Source organism: Anticarsia gemmatalis, chromosome 30 (assembly GCF_050436995.1).
Source record: "Anticarsia gemmatalis isolate Benzon Research Colony breed Stoneville strain chromosome 30, ilAntGemm2 primary, whole genome shotgun sequence".
Classification (NCBI taxonomy): Eukaryota; Metazoa; Arthropoda; class Insecta; order Lepidoptera; family Erebidae; genus Anticarsia; species Anticarsia gemmatalis.
This window is the reverse complement of record NC_134774.1, coordinates 5,369,741-5,384,217: the sequence shown is the minus strand read 5'-3', so window position 1 is coordinate 5,384,217 and position 14,477 is coordinate 5,369,741. Positions and strand designations below refer to the sequence as shown.

The window sequence follows — 14,477 nt, the reverse complement described above, 5'->3', positions numbered from 1 at the left end:
TTGAAATGGATTAGTCAATAGAAATACTCGCGAAGAGTAACAAGTGTCGTTTATTTAAAACATTTATTTTTTCACGTGATATATTGTGCTAGTCTTATAATATTAAGGATTTATTTTAATATCTTGTAATCGTAAGTAGAATATTTATTACATTATTTATTTAATCTAATCGTAAATAGATATAAATTTGACTTTATTTCGGGTGTATGACTGCATAATTTTCTTATTTGTATAGTTCTTACAAACTGTACAGGATATTTCCGTGAGTGACATCATTTTAAAAGAAAACTGCTTAAATTATTGAAGGCCGCTGTATGTTTAGCTAATATGTGCATATTTATTACTGTAGATATAATTTTCACGAACTAGTTTTCAAGCTAGCCGAAAATTATTTCAATTAAAAAGGAAAAAGTACTCCCGAATCGCTAATGAATTTTACGCTACGGGGGCTTAATAAATTACCGAAGAATAAGGACACCAAATTTAGCTAGATCGGAGTTAGATGAGATTAGGTCTTGAAAAATCTGCATCTAGATTAATCTTGCTAACATAGTATTAAAGGCACCTACAGCGGTTACCTGAGTCTCCGCCTGGAAACCCATTTTTTTCCCGAAGTTTTTGTGACAATATGCGATATATATTTCGTACATTTGTTTACATAATAGTGGCCTTTTATATCCGCGGTGTAAGGTCGCGACAATATTGTTCTCTATTCATGATAGACGCGCGTACAAGTAGATATCTACTATAATAGATGACTAGTAATCTGGGGGCCATTCCCACTCACTCGCTCCAGATTCTTTAAAACAACATTTCCTCCTATTTCACTCATTCACACGAGACTACAATCATCATGTGATTTTACAAACATACATACAAATTAATGTCTTGTAAAAGGTCAAGTGTTACTCGTAACTGACGGTCCTGTATGACAACATGTATGTATTCGAATGAAGCAAGGGAAGTTTGTAAGGATCGTACCAAGTGACGTTCTCTGGTCGCTGCCTACTCCTATGGGAAAAAGGCGTGATAAGAATATTTTTCCTATATTGGGAATGGAACCCACTACCATCAATGCAATAATCATTGTCATGACAACACACCACACGTGCTGCCGATCACACATACACATAAATTTATTTTTGGTCATTTTTGCATCGCGTGGGAATCGAACCCACGACCTGAGACGGTGACATCACGACAGTAAGATGTGGTTCGTCGCGCTGAATTACCTGATAACTTAACTTACTGCTGTTTGTCTGCAAATTTGCATTCATTTACATACAGAACAATTATTCTAACATAAATATGTAGTTAACAACTCAATGCAATGTATTAGATCATTTACTTACGTATGTTTTAAAACTCCACATAAATTAAAATTATAAAATGTAACCCATTATTTACTGTCCCACTGCTGGGCAAGGGTCTCCTCCCGTAATGAGAGAAGAGTTAGGCCTTGAGTCCACCACGCTGACCAAGTGCGGGGACTTTGCATACCTTCAAGAACTGTTCTAAACTCTCAGACATGCAAGGTTGCATCACGATGTTTTCCTTCACCGTTTGAACAAGTAAAATTGCTTTTCACGAGGCACAGAAGACCTTATTTCTTACAAAATTTTCCTTGGGTCTCATAATATATATGGGACTCTAGCGCAGTAGCAACAACAGTCTCCCGTATTTGATATTTATCTTCAAACACATATTATAGCGTAGGCCGCTGGTGTGAATGACATTTAAATCTTAACCCAACACTATGACGTCATCGTTGTCGTGTCAAACAACACACTGAGTATGTTCTCACTTGCTAATACTAAGTTAAATACAGACGCACTACTCTGCATTCTTTATCTAGGTCTTGTTATCTGCTGCAGCTGAAAATATACCAGATTTAACTGCGATTGTTTACCGTGATGTTTGTGCATACAATCCGACCGGTTCCTCAATTCTACTAAGTAGGTAGATACCATTAGATTTGGATTCAGGCTGTCATTTTTCCTAAGCCGGTCTAAGGTGGAGCGTAAACAACTAAACAGTTTCAGTAACAAAGCCTGTTTAACGATTATTGATTTAATGTACATTCAGCTCGACAACTAATTTGATTTAGACGATAGCGTTGTGTAGTGTGAAAAGAAGCATTCAATGAAACATTCATAAATTCATCACCACCTTCTGCCTCCAAGTAATCACTTAAAACTCTATAATAATTACAAATTAATACTACAATTTTAATCATGTGTGACTACTCTTGCTTCAACAAATCTTTAACCGGGTCCCTCTGGTCCACATACACGTATTATTATTTACCTAACTAACTCGTCGGTATAATGCTACAATGTCGAGTGTCTCTGAGTATGTATGTATGTATGTATGTATGTATGTATGTGAACACGAGTGTATGACATAACGCATCACTTTATTATCGGCACGTGACGTCATCGTATCTGAACATCGACAATAAATGCCACTATTAGTTTAACTTCATATTAGTTTTACTACTAGTTACTATACGTACTTACTAGTTTCACTTACTACTGTACTACCTAGTTTCCGCCTGCAGCTTCGCCCGAATGAAACTACATGTCTCCATGGTAGATCACTAAGATCTTTGACAATCGTTAACAGTAGTCAGAAGTATGAAAGTCTGACAACCAGTCTTACTTAGTATCATGTTATAAGTCAGGTAACTGTGTTGTGTAGGTCTGATAGACAGTCGCTGCATGTACAATACTGGTATTCAGCTGCATCCGGTGAGACTGGAAGCATAGTTGGAAGAAAGACTATAGACTGTTAATGTTCAGCATATTTGTGAACAACACACAAGAATATGCACTTACCCGACGTAACAATAGACTATAATATAGTTTAAGTAAACCACAAACACCGGCAGAATAAAGTTAAGATACGGTTTTGGTCAACCTTGCGGCAAGGCTGCCACACAAGGATGGTCAAAAATGTAGGTGTGTCTACAACACGATTCGTGTAGAATATAAATGTAAGGTAATATACCTTAACAGTTGAGGTCACATGTTCTTCCTTCCATAAGTAGCTAAGTTTAGAACTTTGAGGTCACTTAAAATAACGAATTAGCTATAAATATCTTCGCTAATATGTTAGTTCATTGTGGGATCAGATTGTCATTTGATCACTACAGAGAAGACCTCACACTATTGTAGCGCCATTCTCTACCACTATCGACTATCGTAAACCGGCTAGCTATCGAGAAATGTTGTATGAAGATCTGATCAGCGCCTCCAGCGGGAGTCACAGGAACTATTTTGCAGTACGTTTTGTTAATGTATTACAGAAGCATGGGTAAGGACGACAAGGAGGACTCGGGCTTCGGGTTTAAGGACAAGGCGAAGGCGGAGGAGACGCTGCGGCTGCTGGAGGCGCACGAGCGCAACTACCAGCGCCTCACCGTGCGCGGCCTGCTCGGACGAGCCAAGAGGGTGCTCTCCAGTACGTAGATATATTAACCTTATTTTTAAAGACCACTCCCGCACTAACCCCCGGTTTCTGAGGTACATTGAGCGGTAGTTTATCTATTCAATAGCCTAAAAATTAATGTAAAAAGACGCTATTGATAATAAACTACCGCTAAATGTACCTCAGAAACCGTGGGTAAGAATTGCTCTTGTGTCGCGGGGACTTTTATAAACATACTAACAACGGACACAAAGTACAACCAGATGCCAAACAATTATTTGTGGATCGCACAAATAAACCGTGTGGGACGAACTCCCCTTCCTCCTCTCCGGACGCAGCGACGGCAGCTCTCAGTAACGGCAGCTAGAGCACCGGTCGACCACGCGATTCAGAACAGTTTTCGCTAGATTCATTGTGCGTCAATAGATGGCGTTGTATGTTGTTACAGTATTAAACGTAGCTAATGTGACAAAATAATATACACTTGTCTAAACACATAATAATGTAATTATTACGTACCTCCAGTGACGAAAGCGGAGGACAAGATCAAGAACATAAAGGAAGCGATGGAGGTGTTCGAGACGTGGCTCGCGCAGCTCGGCGCCGGCAAGGACAACAAGACTGACGACAAACAAAACAGGGACAAGAAGGAGAAGAAACAGGACAAGAAGGAAGACAAGAAGAGTAGTGATAAGGTATCATCTATTTCACTATTTTTGTCCCATGTGACATGTGACCAGACCTGACTAACTTCTTTTCTTAGGACAAAGACATGGACATGCTCAAGTATAATCCATGCTGATATTACAAATGCGAAAGTAACACTGTGTGTCTGTCTGTTACTCAATCACGCCTAAACTACTGAACCAATTTGCATGGAATTTGATATGGAGATATTTTGAAACCCGAGAAAGGACATAGGCTACTTATTAACCCGGGAAAATGGCGCATTCCCATGGGAAAATTTAGGTGTTTTTTTTTATTTTGAGCAGCTTCATCGGTTATTAGAGAACATTCAGTAAAAAAAAAAACATTATCATTAGCGGAAAATACTGTAAATTATTACAGGTATACTTCGAAAACCCTTATCGTCGGTTAGTGGTCAACCTAGTGTCAAAGTTTTTCAAGCCGCCCGAAGGCCTTTGCCGTTGTTAATTATTATACAACGTATAAATCAATCCACCATTTTCGCAATAATTTCACCTATCCTCTTCTTGTCCCCAGGAGTCGTCATCAGACGTGGAGATGGAGCAGGACAAGCCGGAGAAGGCGGCGCTCCCGGCGGACACGGTGCCGGGGCTGGGCTTCAAGGACGCGGACACGGCGCGCGCCTCGCTCGCCGCGCTGCAGGGCCGGGACCCCGACTACCAGAAGCTGGCTGTGAAGGGACTCCTCGGACGCGCCAAGAGAGTGCTCACCTGTGAGTGTTATCTTAGAGACATAGCACGCTAACTTCTTTTAGCATTCTTTAGTTCGGTAGTTATCAAAACGCAGCGATCAGCATCGGCTAGTGTGCGGCCTGTAGCGACCTGTCGCTGCATCTGGCTTCCGAAAACGACTACATCGGCGATTAACGATGGTAAAAGAAGCTAGTGTGCTATGTCCCATATCTACAGGATTATAACTAGTTGTCAGTTATTGATAGCGTTCATGGCCATTTGCGTTTACTGGTTGGTAAACGATCTGTGGATGACGGTGGGTTAAGCAAAACGTGGCGCGGATATTCTGCCTCTTTTATTCGTCTTTAAAAAAAATACAATTACCTCATTCAGAATTGCTCTTGTGTCGCGGGGACTTGTTCAAACAACGGACATACAATCAGACAGGAAACAACTATTGGTGGATCGCACTCCCAGTGCATCGGGAGGTCGTAGGTTCGATTGCCACACGGAATAATTATTTGTGCGATCCACAAATAAATAATTGTTTAACTGGTGGTTCTTTGTGTAGAGCGTGTGAGCTGTCTCAAGTATAAATGTCCCTCGTGTCTCCAGGTACTCGCGACGAGACGAAGCTATCAAACATAAAGGAGGCGATGTCGATCCTGGAGCAGTTCGTGGACGACTTCGAGTCGCAGCACCTCGGCCGCCAGAACAACGCCTACGTCAGCCTCGGCGTGGTGCGCACCGCGCAGGAGCGAGCTGACAACGTCACTGAACAACAGGTACCTGACGTCCATGTATGCCACTATTGCCTTCCAGGAGACTGTGACTGACTGACATAGTGATCGACGCACAGCACAAACGAGTGGACGGATCGAGCTGACATTTGACATGCAGGTACATGTTATGACGTAGACATCCGCTGAGAAAGGATTTTAATCAATTCTTGCCCCAAGAGAATGAAATAAGGGATGAAAGTTTGTATGAAAATTCTGTCCTAAGTCACAAACCACGCAGACAAAGTTGCGGGCAAAAGTTAGTGGGGTAGGTGAGTTATGTGACTATAGATATAGGCTTGTGGTGGATTCCAGAAGAAGTAGAACTCGTAGAAGCTTTCATCTATTCTTGGTGTCTCATATTTCTTCTATCTTTACAAAAGATGTAAAATCCTTTGAACTCCAAAATAAGTTTCGAAAACCTCATATTTATCCTTTATTTTTCCGTTAACAGAAGTCATTCATCGAGGCGTACAAGTCAGTACGCGGCGAGTACAAGCGGCTGCGCACCGTGGCGCCCGAGGACGGAGGCAAGACCTGGGACATACTGAGGAACGACGCGCTTAAACTACTCAAGGAGAAGGTATGTAGAAGAATGGAGTGCCATGGTGAGCTGGCTTTATAAACGTGCCTGGTAAAGGCAGCCACACTTTTACGATCGGGAACTAAACACCGCTTGTGCGTTTTAGGAATTTTGGTTTCCTACTAGTTCTAGTATTTGCCAATAGATGGCGCTGTTGTAAGAATGCGTTTATAAAGATGTTATAATAATATCACTTTATTTTATTCAGACTGTTATGTTTGTATGAGCTTAAGCGCTATTGAATAGATAAACTACGGCTAATTATATACCTCAGAAACCAGGGGTAAGGGCAAGAAAACGGTCCAGAACTCATTAGGTGTCGAATACCCAATCAGAAAACTATACCTTCATAAAATTATTATTCTTTTCCAGTACGCAGATGCAAAGTTATTCAACGAGAAAGACGAGCCGACAGCGGAGCACTTGGACATGTTGCTGTGGGCGTACTCGCCGGAGGCGGCGCGCGTCAAGAAGTGCGTGCCGGAGACCAAGGACGAGACCACAGACAGCCGCAAGCGCCGGAGCAGCGCGCGCGACGACTCGCCCGCCAAGCGGACCAGGGACTAATGCATTTATTATCTGTTAATTAAATATATTTACTACATATTGGTGTTCTTTTTTTTGGCTAAAGACGTTTTCTTTTAATAAGAAAATTAGTTTTGAGTGTCAGTTGAACTTTGGAATCATACAAACCATGCATAAAAAGTACAGCTTAACCCCACACTGGCATAGATTTGAATTGGCTATGAACGATGTTCGCTGTTCTAAATAAAATCCTTAGCGAAACATAATATTCTAAAGCTCTGATAAAGACGTCGGGACACATGTCTTTAATAAAAGCGGAACAATCCCGCTAAAGGAAGAATAAAGACGAGTATCTTTTTGGGAATGGAATAATAAATAGTCGCTATGGCCTGCAACAAGACATTTTTCATCTATTCTTTCCCGACTAACATGAGATGACTGATTGGCACGATAAAATTGGAACAAAGCTATTATTGAACTAATCGATAGAGTATTGCATAATATAAAACAGTGATACCTCTCATCAGTTGATTAAACTAGGTCAAGCTAATCAAAACAAATGAAGCTTATTGCACTATTATCACGTTCCTCTCAACGTATGAAACTAAAAAAATACTAACTATTATTATTAATATTCTTTACGGCTAATAAAAAACCATATCGTACTAAACCAAAAATATTTTCTAAGCATTAAAAAAGATCGATATAATTAAATTTACAAATACTATACAAATTAATATTATTTACAATAAAGTTTCTGCGTGAAACGAATCGTATTCCTCTTAGAGTGCGATGATCGATTTGACAGTAAGTTGTAAACACCGAGTACAATGACCCTTTCATAATTTTCTCAGATATCACTGATAATAACGATATTGTGAATTAAAAGTGCCCTTTATTCCTTATTCCAGCCATATTGAGCCTAATTACGCCATCTTTTCTTCTAATTATTGCGTAATAATAGACTTTTGTACGTAATAGTGCAGGGGTGTGTTATGTTGTGTTTCCGTCTATTTTTGGACTAAAAGTGAAGCAAAAAGTACTAAAACGCGAGTGTAAGTTCATGTTTAAGTGATTCAGAGTGTTTGTGTGTGGTTGCCGGTGGTTTCAAGTGTATTTCTAGAGATAAATATGAGGTGAACGATTCTGTAAGTACTAACTCAATTTTTCGTATAAATCTGTGTATTAAAGTTAGTTTCCTGTCTTTAATAGACATTTGAATTGTCGGAGACTTGATTTACTGTAAAAAATGCCCAAACATATACTACTAAAGAAAATATAATTTTTTTCGGAGTATTTTGATAGACACTAAGATTCTTACATTCTGTTTGTTTAATAATACCAATCGTTACATCTTTAAAAAAATATTATACCCAGAAAAATAGATTTCAGTACCTACTACTATATTAATTTATTGTCCATCTTATGAGAATAAATTGTAGGTGAAATCAGAAGCTAAAAAGTATTTTCTTTAAAATTTTCTCATCAGGTGATTCTTGAATGATGACACTTTGAATACATTGCAGGTACAATGAGTGTCAGATAGATGTTGGCAGTAATGCAGGCACGCACACACAGCATGGAGGTGCCCAGCGATGCCAGCTACTGTAAGTACACCACATAACATACATACATACATACATACATACATACATAATTAAAATCACACCTAGATAGGCAGAGACCAGAGAACCGCACTTCGTTTCAATCACACCGTAGACAAATATTTGTGTGACGAGCACAAGTATTTGTTCTGAGCTTGGTAGAAAATTTGTCTATATAAGTATGTTTATCAGTTATCTGGTTACAGTACAAGCTCTGCTTAGTTTGGAATCAAATGACCGTGTGAGTTGTCCGTCTGTTGGTGAGGAGCCTACAGTATTTATAAGTGCATGTCTGTATGTAGAGTGTATTTACTAATTAATGTATGTTGTTGTAGGTGAGAGGGAGACGTGGGAGGACTGGGGCAGTCGCTCCTCACTCAGTCAAGTGGAGGAGGTGAGTGTAACATGTGGTTTCATCAACTACCTGCCTATAGAAAATAAAAATTAATGTTTATGTGCTGAAAAAGAATACTCTTGCATGCCTAAAACAGAAAGAAATTATTATAAAATACTTTAAAAAAATAACCAACTTTTGCCGGAAACGTTTACCCGCGATTCTTTTCACATCGGACATATTTTAGACTTATAATTTTCCCTGGAGTATAATCTATTTGAGCAAATTTCCTATAAATCGGTTTATCCGAGAAAGCGTCAAAGGTAAACAGAGTAACGTTAAGAGCATAGGACAGTCCAATTATCACGTTTTCACACACGGCCCTCTTTTCCCGCCATAATTGACACCTGTCAATATTTATATTACCTCCATTAGTTCCTCGACTCGCCGCTAGGGAATCTAATCATAGTCCAAGTGCTTGCGTTCCGATTATAGCCGAACATTACCGAACATAGCCGAACGACTTCCGTGGCACGGCGACGAATGAAGAACGATAAATTAGGACACTGTTTCCTTTTTTTAATTAGGAAAGAATTCTTTATTCTACAAGTAGTTTCGCGTCTTTGCGTTGTATGCCAGTAGTGATCATTAGGTGTCGTCTTCAGTCAAATGTCATTGATTTTTACAGCGATATTGAAAATTGGTATTAACTAAATTGACCAAATGTAAGCAGAATGTAGTGGCATTAAATAATTACCTGTTCGGCGAAAATCTTCATGAGCCGCCAGGCGGTTTTAGAATAGAAAAACGTATTTGACACAGGACAATTTTACTAAGATTTATGTCGGCTGTGAGCTGTCTCCCAGCTCCGAATCTAAGTAGGTCTAAATGCAAAGGTGTCCCTGTTTGTCGGCTTAAAAAGGTCATTATGTCCTCAAGTAATTGATCGAGTCATTTGAAATAGCACTTCCTGACTGTAAAGTAATCTGGCAATGCGTAATTTTAGTTTTAAATCAATGGCTTTAACAATATGACCAATGAGCAAAAATGTTATATAGTTAAGTTTACTAACCATACAAAAATATTTCAATTGAAATAAATAGGTTAAACATTAAAACCTCAAGTCTTAACACTGGCAGGTTAAAAAGCAGCCGTTGTACAAAATAAAAATATATTTGGTGAAGCGGGAGAATGAGAATGGAGAGCGCGTTCCATTTTTAATTGTTTCCGCAATTTAATTCTTGACTGAACTTTGTAAAGAACAATATTTTTTTTGTTTTCATTTACTTACTTATAATTTAATGGAGGAAACAATGTTACGATGATGCCCGAGCACAACTATTTAATAGTTTTTTCGCCCAGATTTTAACAAATTACGTAATTACAATCGTGTAAAAACCGCATCACAATCATAGAATTAGCATACATTGGACTATATTTTATACTATGTCGAGATTTATACTGATATCATCTTTGTTCAATTTTGCATCTATTTATGTCCCTTCTGTCTGTCATAAGTCTGAGACTAATGAAGTAAAATTTTATGATAATAACTTTTATATATCCCTAGAAATCCGTTCAATGTTCGCACTATAGCGCATATAGTCAAAAGCTAGCAAGAAACAAATATTAACCTAAACTATAAATAAAATTGTATTTCTTTTAACAAAAGCTCAAATATTCGCGCCAAAATGTCTCGCATTCGACCACAAAGCACTCGAGCCACAGAGTATAAATAAATATAAAAGTGAAACGGGAAGTGATTTTTTATCGTCATTAGTGTGCGGCGAGTATTTGTGGCCAGTGCTGGCTGTATGCGATGTTTCCTTCGCCTCGCTAGGGGTGCCACATTTCGGACATTCGTTAGTTTCTTAGCGCGTGAATTATTGATCATCCCCTGCCCTTATCCCGAGTTATTTGTGGTCGTCGCAATGCGCTTTTCTTCCATTAGTCTCTTCTAACGTGATTCCGGTTTTTATTCCCGGATTTGGGACAAAAAAATGTGTTGCAAGTGTTCTTGCTCAAAAATTTTAGCAAGACACTATGTATATACTAACTATACACGCAACAATATCCAGTTAATTAAGCATATTAAAATTATTTAAAATATTGTAAAAGAAATCAAATCAATGATCATTTTAGTTCTGTCTTGCATGTAAATGGAAACCATCTTAACCTCAATCACAATACTTAAGTAGCATTATTTTGCAATACAATAATGACGTGTCTATATTTTTCAGAAACAAATAAATTAAATACAATTTTGTGTAAAAGCTCAACTAAGGCTAAACTTTACAATGGCTGACCACTAATAAGATTAGTAATGAAGAATAAATAGTTATAAATCAAATAACTAATTAGTGTACTCCCACGCCAGCCCACGTTGTCACAAGTTCGCTACACCTTCGCTACAAGTAGGACGTGTTGCTAACGTTATTACAGTGTCATATTTAGGCGCCAGTTACCGATCACCAGTCGGTAAACGATCAGTGTGTTAAGTAACATTACATAGATGTAAGCAGTGTTTGAGCTGAGCGTCTCCGTGCTTCAAGTCACGGCTGTTGTCTATTAATATAACGTCGTTAAGACAAAGGTCTTTTGCTAGAATAACTTTGACACAACGTTGACCTCTAGCTAGGCGATAAATGCATACTATACTAAATTATAAATGTCAAAATCTGTCTGTTACGCTTTCGCGCATTAACCACTAAACTGTATTGATGAAAATTTGCAACGAAGTAGTTGAAAACCTGGGCTCAAACATAAGCTACCTTTATCTTCTAAAATCAACCCATCAGTGATTGAAATCGGGGATGTAATTTGGAACACATACAGAGTTGCGCGTATCAATTATAAATAATAAATAAATAAATTCAACCCATTACTGTCCCACTGCTGGGCAAGGGTCTCCCGTAATGAGGGAGGGGTTAGTCCTTGAGTCCACCACGCTGGCCAAGTGCGAGTTGGGGACTTGTGTGTGTATTAATTAGTAAATAAATTAAATGTCATTAGTTCATGGCACTAGGCGGCACTACAGATCACTGCGGCGTCACTCCTACACACAAACAGACACACACACCGTTTGTGTGTATGATTGATGAGCGTCTCCCACACGTGTAATAATTATTGATACGTTACGATCTGGCGCCGCGTAATACCTGAGATATTAACAAGGCACATTCATTTAAATTATAGACATGACCTTATAGACACGGACACATTTTATTTAGCACGTACAAAAATATACAGGTAATTGTGACTTTATATTAATTGAAAAGACAATTTTAACTATAATTCGGTCTTAGTAAATTACTCCGGTGTAACCTGTCCTTCTGATATAGATGAATATAATAATATCTTTTCTCCGACTCTAGGATCGAACCCGAGACCTTATGATGAGTAGTTGTATACACCCATGCCTATCTTATTACTAAACTCACCAAAAGTTAGATAATTTCCCCAACACACTTAAAATTAAAAAGGATTAACGACTTTTACTTTAATATAGAGTTAGTTTTAACACTAAGAATACCTTCTTGTTAGTATCAAGTGACTAAATGTATGAACTAGAATACCCACTATGTAGAGACCGTGTTTTCTCTCGTTCGTAACAGTCGCTTACTACTGTAATATTAAGCGAACTATCCGCATTGTAACTGTGCCACATACCCCGTAGTTGTAGTATTCTACCCACAAACGTACACTAACTCGTGTTTAACTCCGAACGACAAACACCGCGGACCAACACATATTTATTTATTTAAATAATTCATACGCGTGCCAGCCCTGGAGTTAGTGCTTCGTACTGGTACTATAGGAACTCGAAGTTATCTCACTTTTAGGCGAAGTTTTACGTCTCGGTCGATTGTGATTGCAAAATTTTGATTTTGTAGCAAGCTATAGAAACGTTAAAAATTATGATTAAGACCATTTTCTAATAGAATAAAAGAAAGTCGGTACGTATGAGATTCTTTGCACACTTATTTAGACAAGAAAAACACGTATTTAATAAAATATCAGATTTAATTATCCCCTATTAATTGATCACAGTTTCGTCATTAACTCAAAGAACGCCTAACGCCTATAAATAACCGTCTTTTTCGTCATCAGGAAAAAGGAAAAGCTCGACTAAATATGAGAAAATAACTTCGAGTTTAATGACCGTAGTACTTCCGCAGCGGCCAAATGACATTTATATCCTAATGTTGCCACAGCTCAAACTTTTACCTTTGTGGTGGGAGATTAACATGAAATGTGTATCATTTGCTAGTGTCATATGTTCATCTTACTAGCTAGATTACAGTTTATCATTTGGCTATATTTCGGAATCTCGTGTTGAATTTTTCTCCACTATTATATTCTGGCCACTTTTTTCTTGTACTTAATTAGTCAAAAACTAATTTGGTTGAATTTCACATTTTCACCAAAAAAATATATAATTACATTCTCGTTTTTAGATTCTTTGACATAATGCTTCTGGAAAAACGGCAATTCACATGCCCTTGCGTTATATAATGTTACAAATTATCACTGTTTTCAATATTGTCTAAACGCTAAAACCATCTAACATAATATTTTAACACTTTTCTTGTATTTTAATGCGTCTAACAATCTTATGGTGGTACCAGCCATCATAACATGTAAAACACCTGTGGTGTCAAGATGTCAACAACATAAAACCGGGGTAATTTCCCCACAACACATGGCAACCCACTCGAACTGCGCCATTCCGCGGCTCGCTACGTCACGAGCAGCCGTGCGTTTACGTCATCAAAATAAACGCGAAAATTAACACTAAATAAACAAATACAACAATAATAAAACTAGAAATAACGTTTATAACTAAAATAACGATAACTAGTGAGTTTTAATCGGGAAAATAACGGTTATTGTGCATAAAGTGTGTCGCAACGAAAAAAAATGTGGCGATATCAGTTTTATAGCGTTATTGTAAGCTAAATATAGCGCGGTGTGGTGTTTTAATCGTGTTTGAAGTTGGTGAGTGCGTGTGGAGCCCAGCGCTGGGCAGTGGGCAGTGTGGGCAGTGTGTGTGTCGCGTGTGGCTGCAGCTGGGATGACCTACATAGCGCCGACGGTAAATGCAACGTGACGTCACCGGCTTTCGGTTCCAATTTTGAATGTTTCGATGCGTTTTGGCGCGCGATACGATGAGTATAAAAAGGAGTTTTTATTGATTGTAGGTATTAAAAAAAATTGCTTGTATTTTAGTAGTCTTTGGAAGGTAGCCTTGTAAATCTATGACCGACATATGACCCGATTATTACAGATTTGTAATTTGTAAAGATTTCTATTTAGAACAATTATTCACAATAATGTTGATTGTTATGTAATACGTAGCAAATATCAGCTGTTCTGATAAGCAAAGCAAAAAGTCTGTGCTAGATCTCAATGAAAAAAATTAAGTTAGTGCTTCTATGAATCCTTTAGCCATTTTAAAGCTCTGTTAAGAACACTATTAAGTCTATCCAAGACACTGAGAATATTCTACCTTAAACTTTAACTGTATTAGAGTTTGGTAGGTAGAAAATTCTTATCATCTGAAGTCACACATAATAATATTAACCACTAATATGATTATAAAAAACCCAACATTTTGTTTACACTCTCTGGACACCGAACCCGAGACCCTCATAAGCAGTAACATTACAACTAAGTGCTGCATCAGTGTTAATTAATAAAAACATCATGATGACTTCACTCCATAGTAAAAGTAGTGAGTCAGTCACCTTACTTAGTGCACAGTTAGTTACTATGCAACATAGGAGACTATCAGCTACCATATAGAACTGTTACATACAAGGAACTACTCCTTACATTAAACAT

The 14,477-nt window shown here is 38.2% G+C and overlaps 2 protein-coding genes and 1 long non-coding RNA gene across 6 annotated transcripts in view; all 3 read left to right on the top strand.

The window, feature by feature from the left end:
- Positions 1–6,774, top strand: Ude (Uracil-DNA degrading factor). The gene is made up of 7 exons (XM_076133889.1): positions 1–131; positions 3,308–3,462; positions 3,955–4,124; positions 4,654–4,849; positions 5,424–5,593; positions 6,042–6,170; positions 6,543–6,774. The coding sequence occupies exons 2-7, from the start codon at positions 3,312–3,314 to the stop codon at positions 6,735–6,737; spliced, it is 1,011 nt and encodes a 336-aa protein (XP_075990004.1). The 5' UTR covers positions 1–131; positions 3,308–3,311; the 3' UTR covers positions 6,738–6,774.
- Positions 6,775–7,523: 749 nt separating this feature from the next.
- LOC142985432 (uncharacterized) lies at positions 7,524–8,695 on the top strand. The gene is made up of 3 exons (XR_012960206.1): positions 7,524–7,843; positions 8,222–8,302; positions 8,635–8,695. It is a non-coding gene; the product is annotated as an uncharacterized LOC142985432 (long non-coding RNA).
- A 4,648-nt stretch (positions 8,696–13,343) lies between these two features.
- Positions 13,344–14,477, top strand: part of LOC142985430 (uncharacterized) — a 33,819-nt gene continuing 32,685 nt past the window's right edge. For 2 of the 4 annotated variants that reach the window (XM_076133601.1, XM_076133602.1), the window contains exon 1: positions 13,344–13,728. The gene's annotated coding sequence lies outside the window, so the exon portion shown is untranslated. The remainder of the gene's footprint in view (positions 13,729–14,477) is intronic. The other 2 variants (XM_076133600.1, XM_076133603.1) reach the window with 2 other exon arrangements.

Coding starts and splice junctions, on each gene's coding strand:
- Ude (XM_076133889.1), top strand. CDS start 3,312: ATGGGTAAGGACGACAAGGAGGACTCGGGCTTCGGGTTTAAGGACAAG. Junction 3,463..3,954: donor AGCCAAGAGGGTGCTCTCCA/GTACGTAGATAT, acceptor ACGTACCTCCAG/TGACGAAAGCGGAGGACAAG. Junction 4,850..5,423: donor CGCCAAGAGAGTGCTCACCT/GTGAGTGTTATC, acceptor TCGTGTCTCCAG/GTACTCGCGACGAGACGAAG.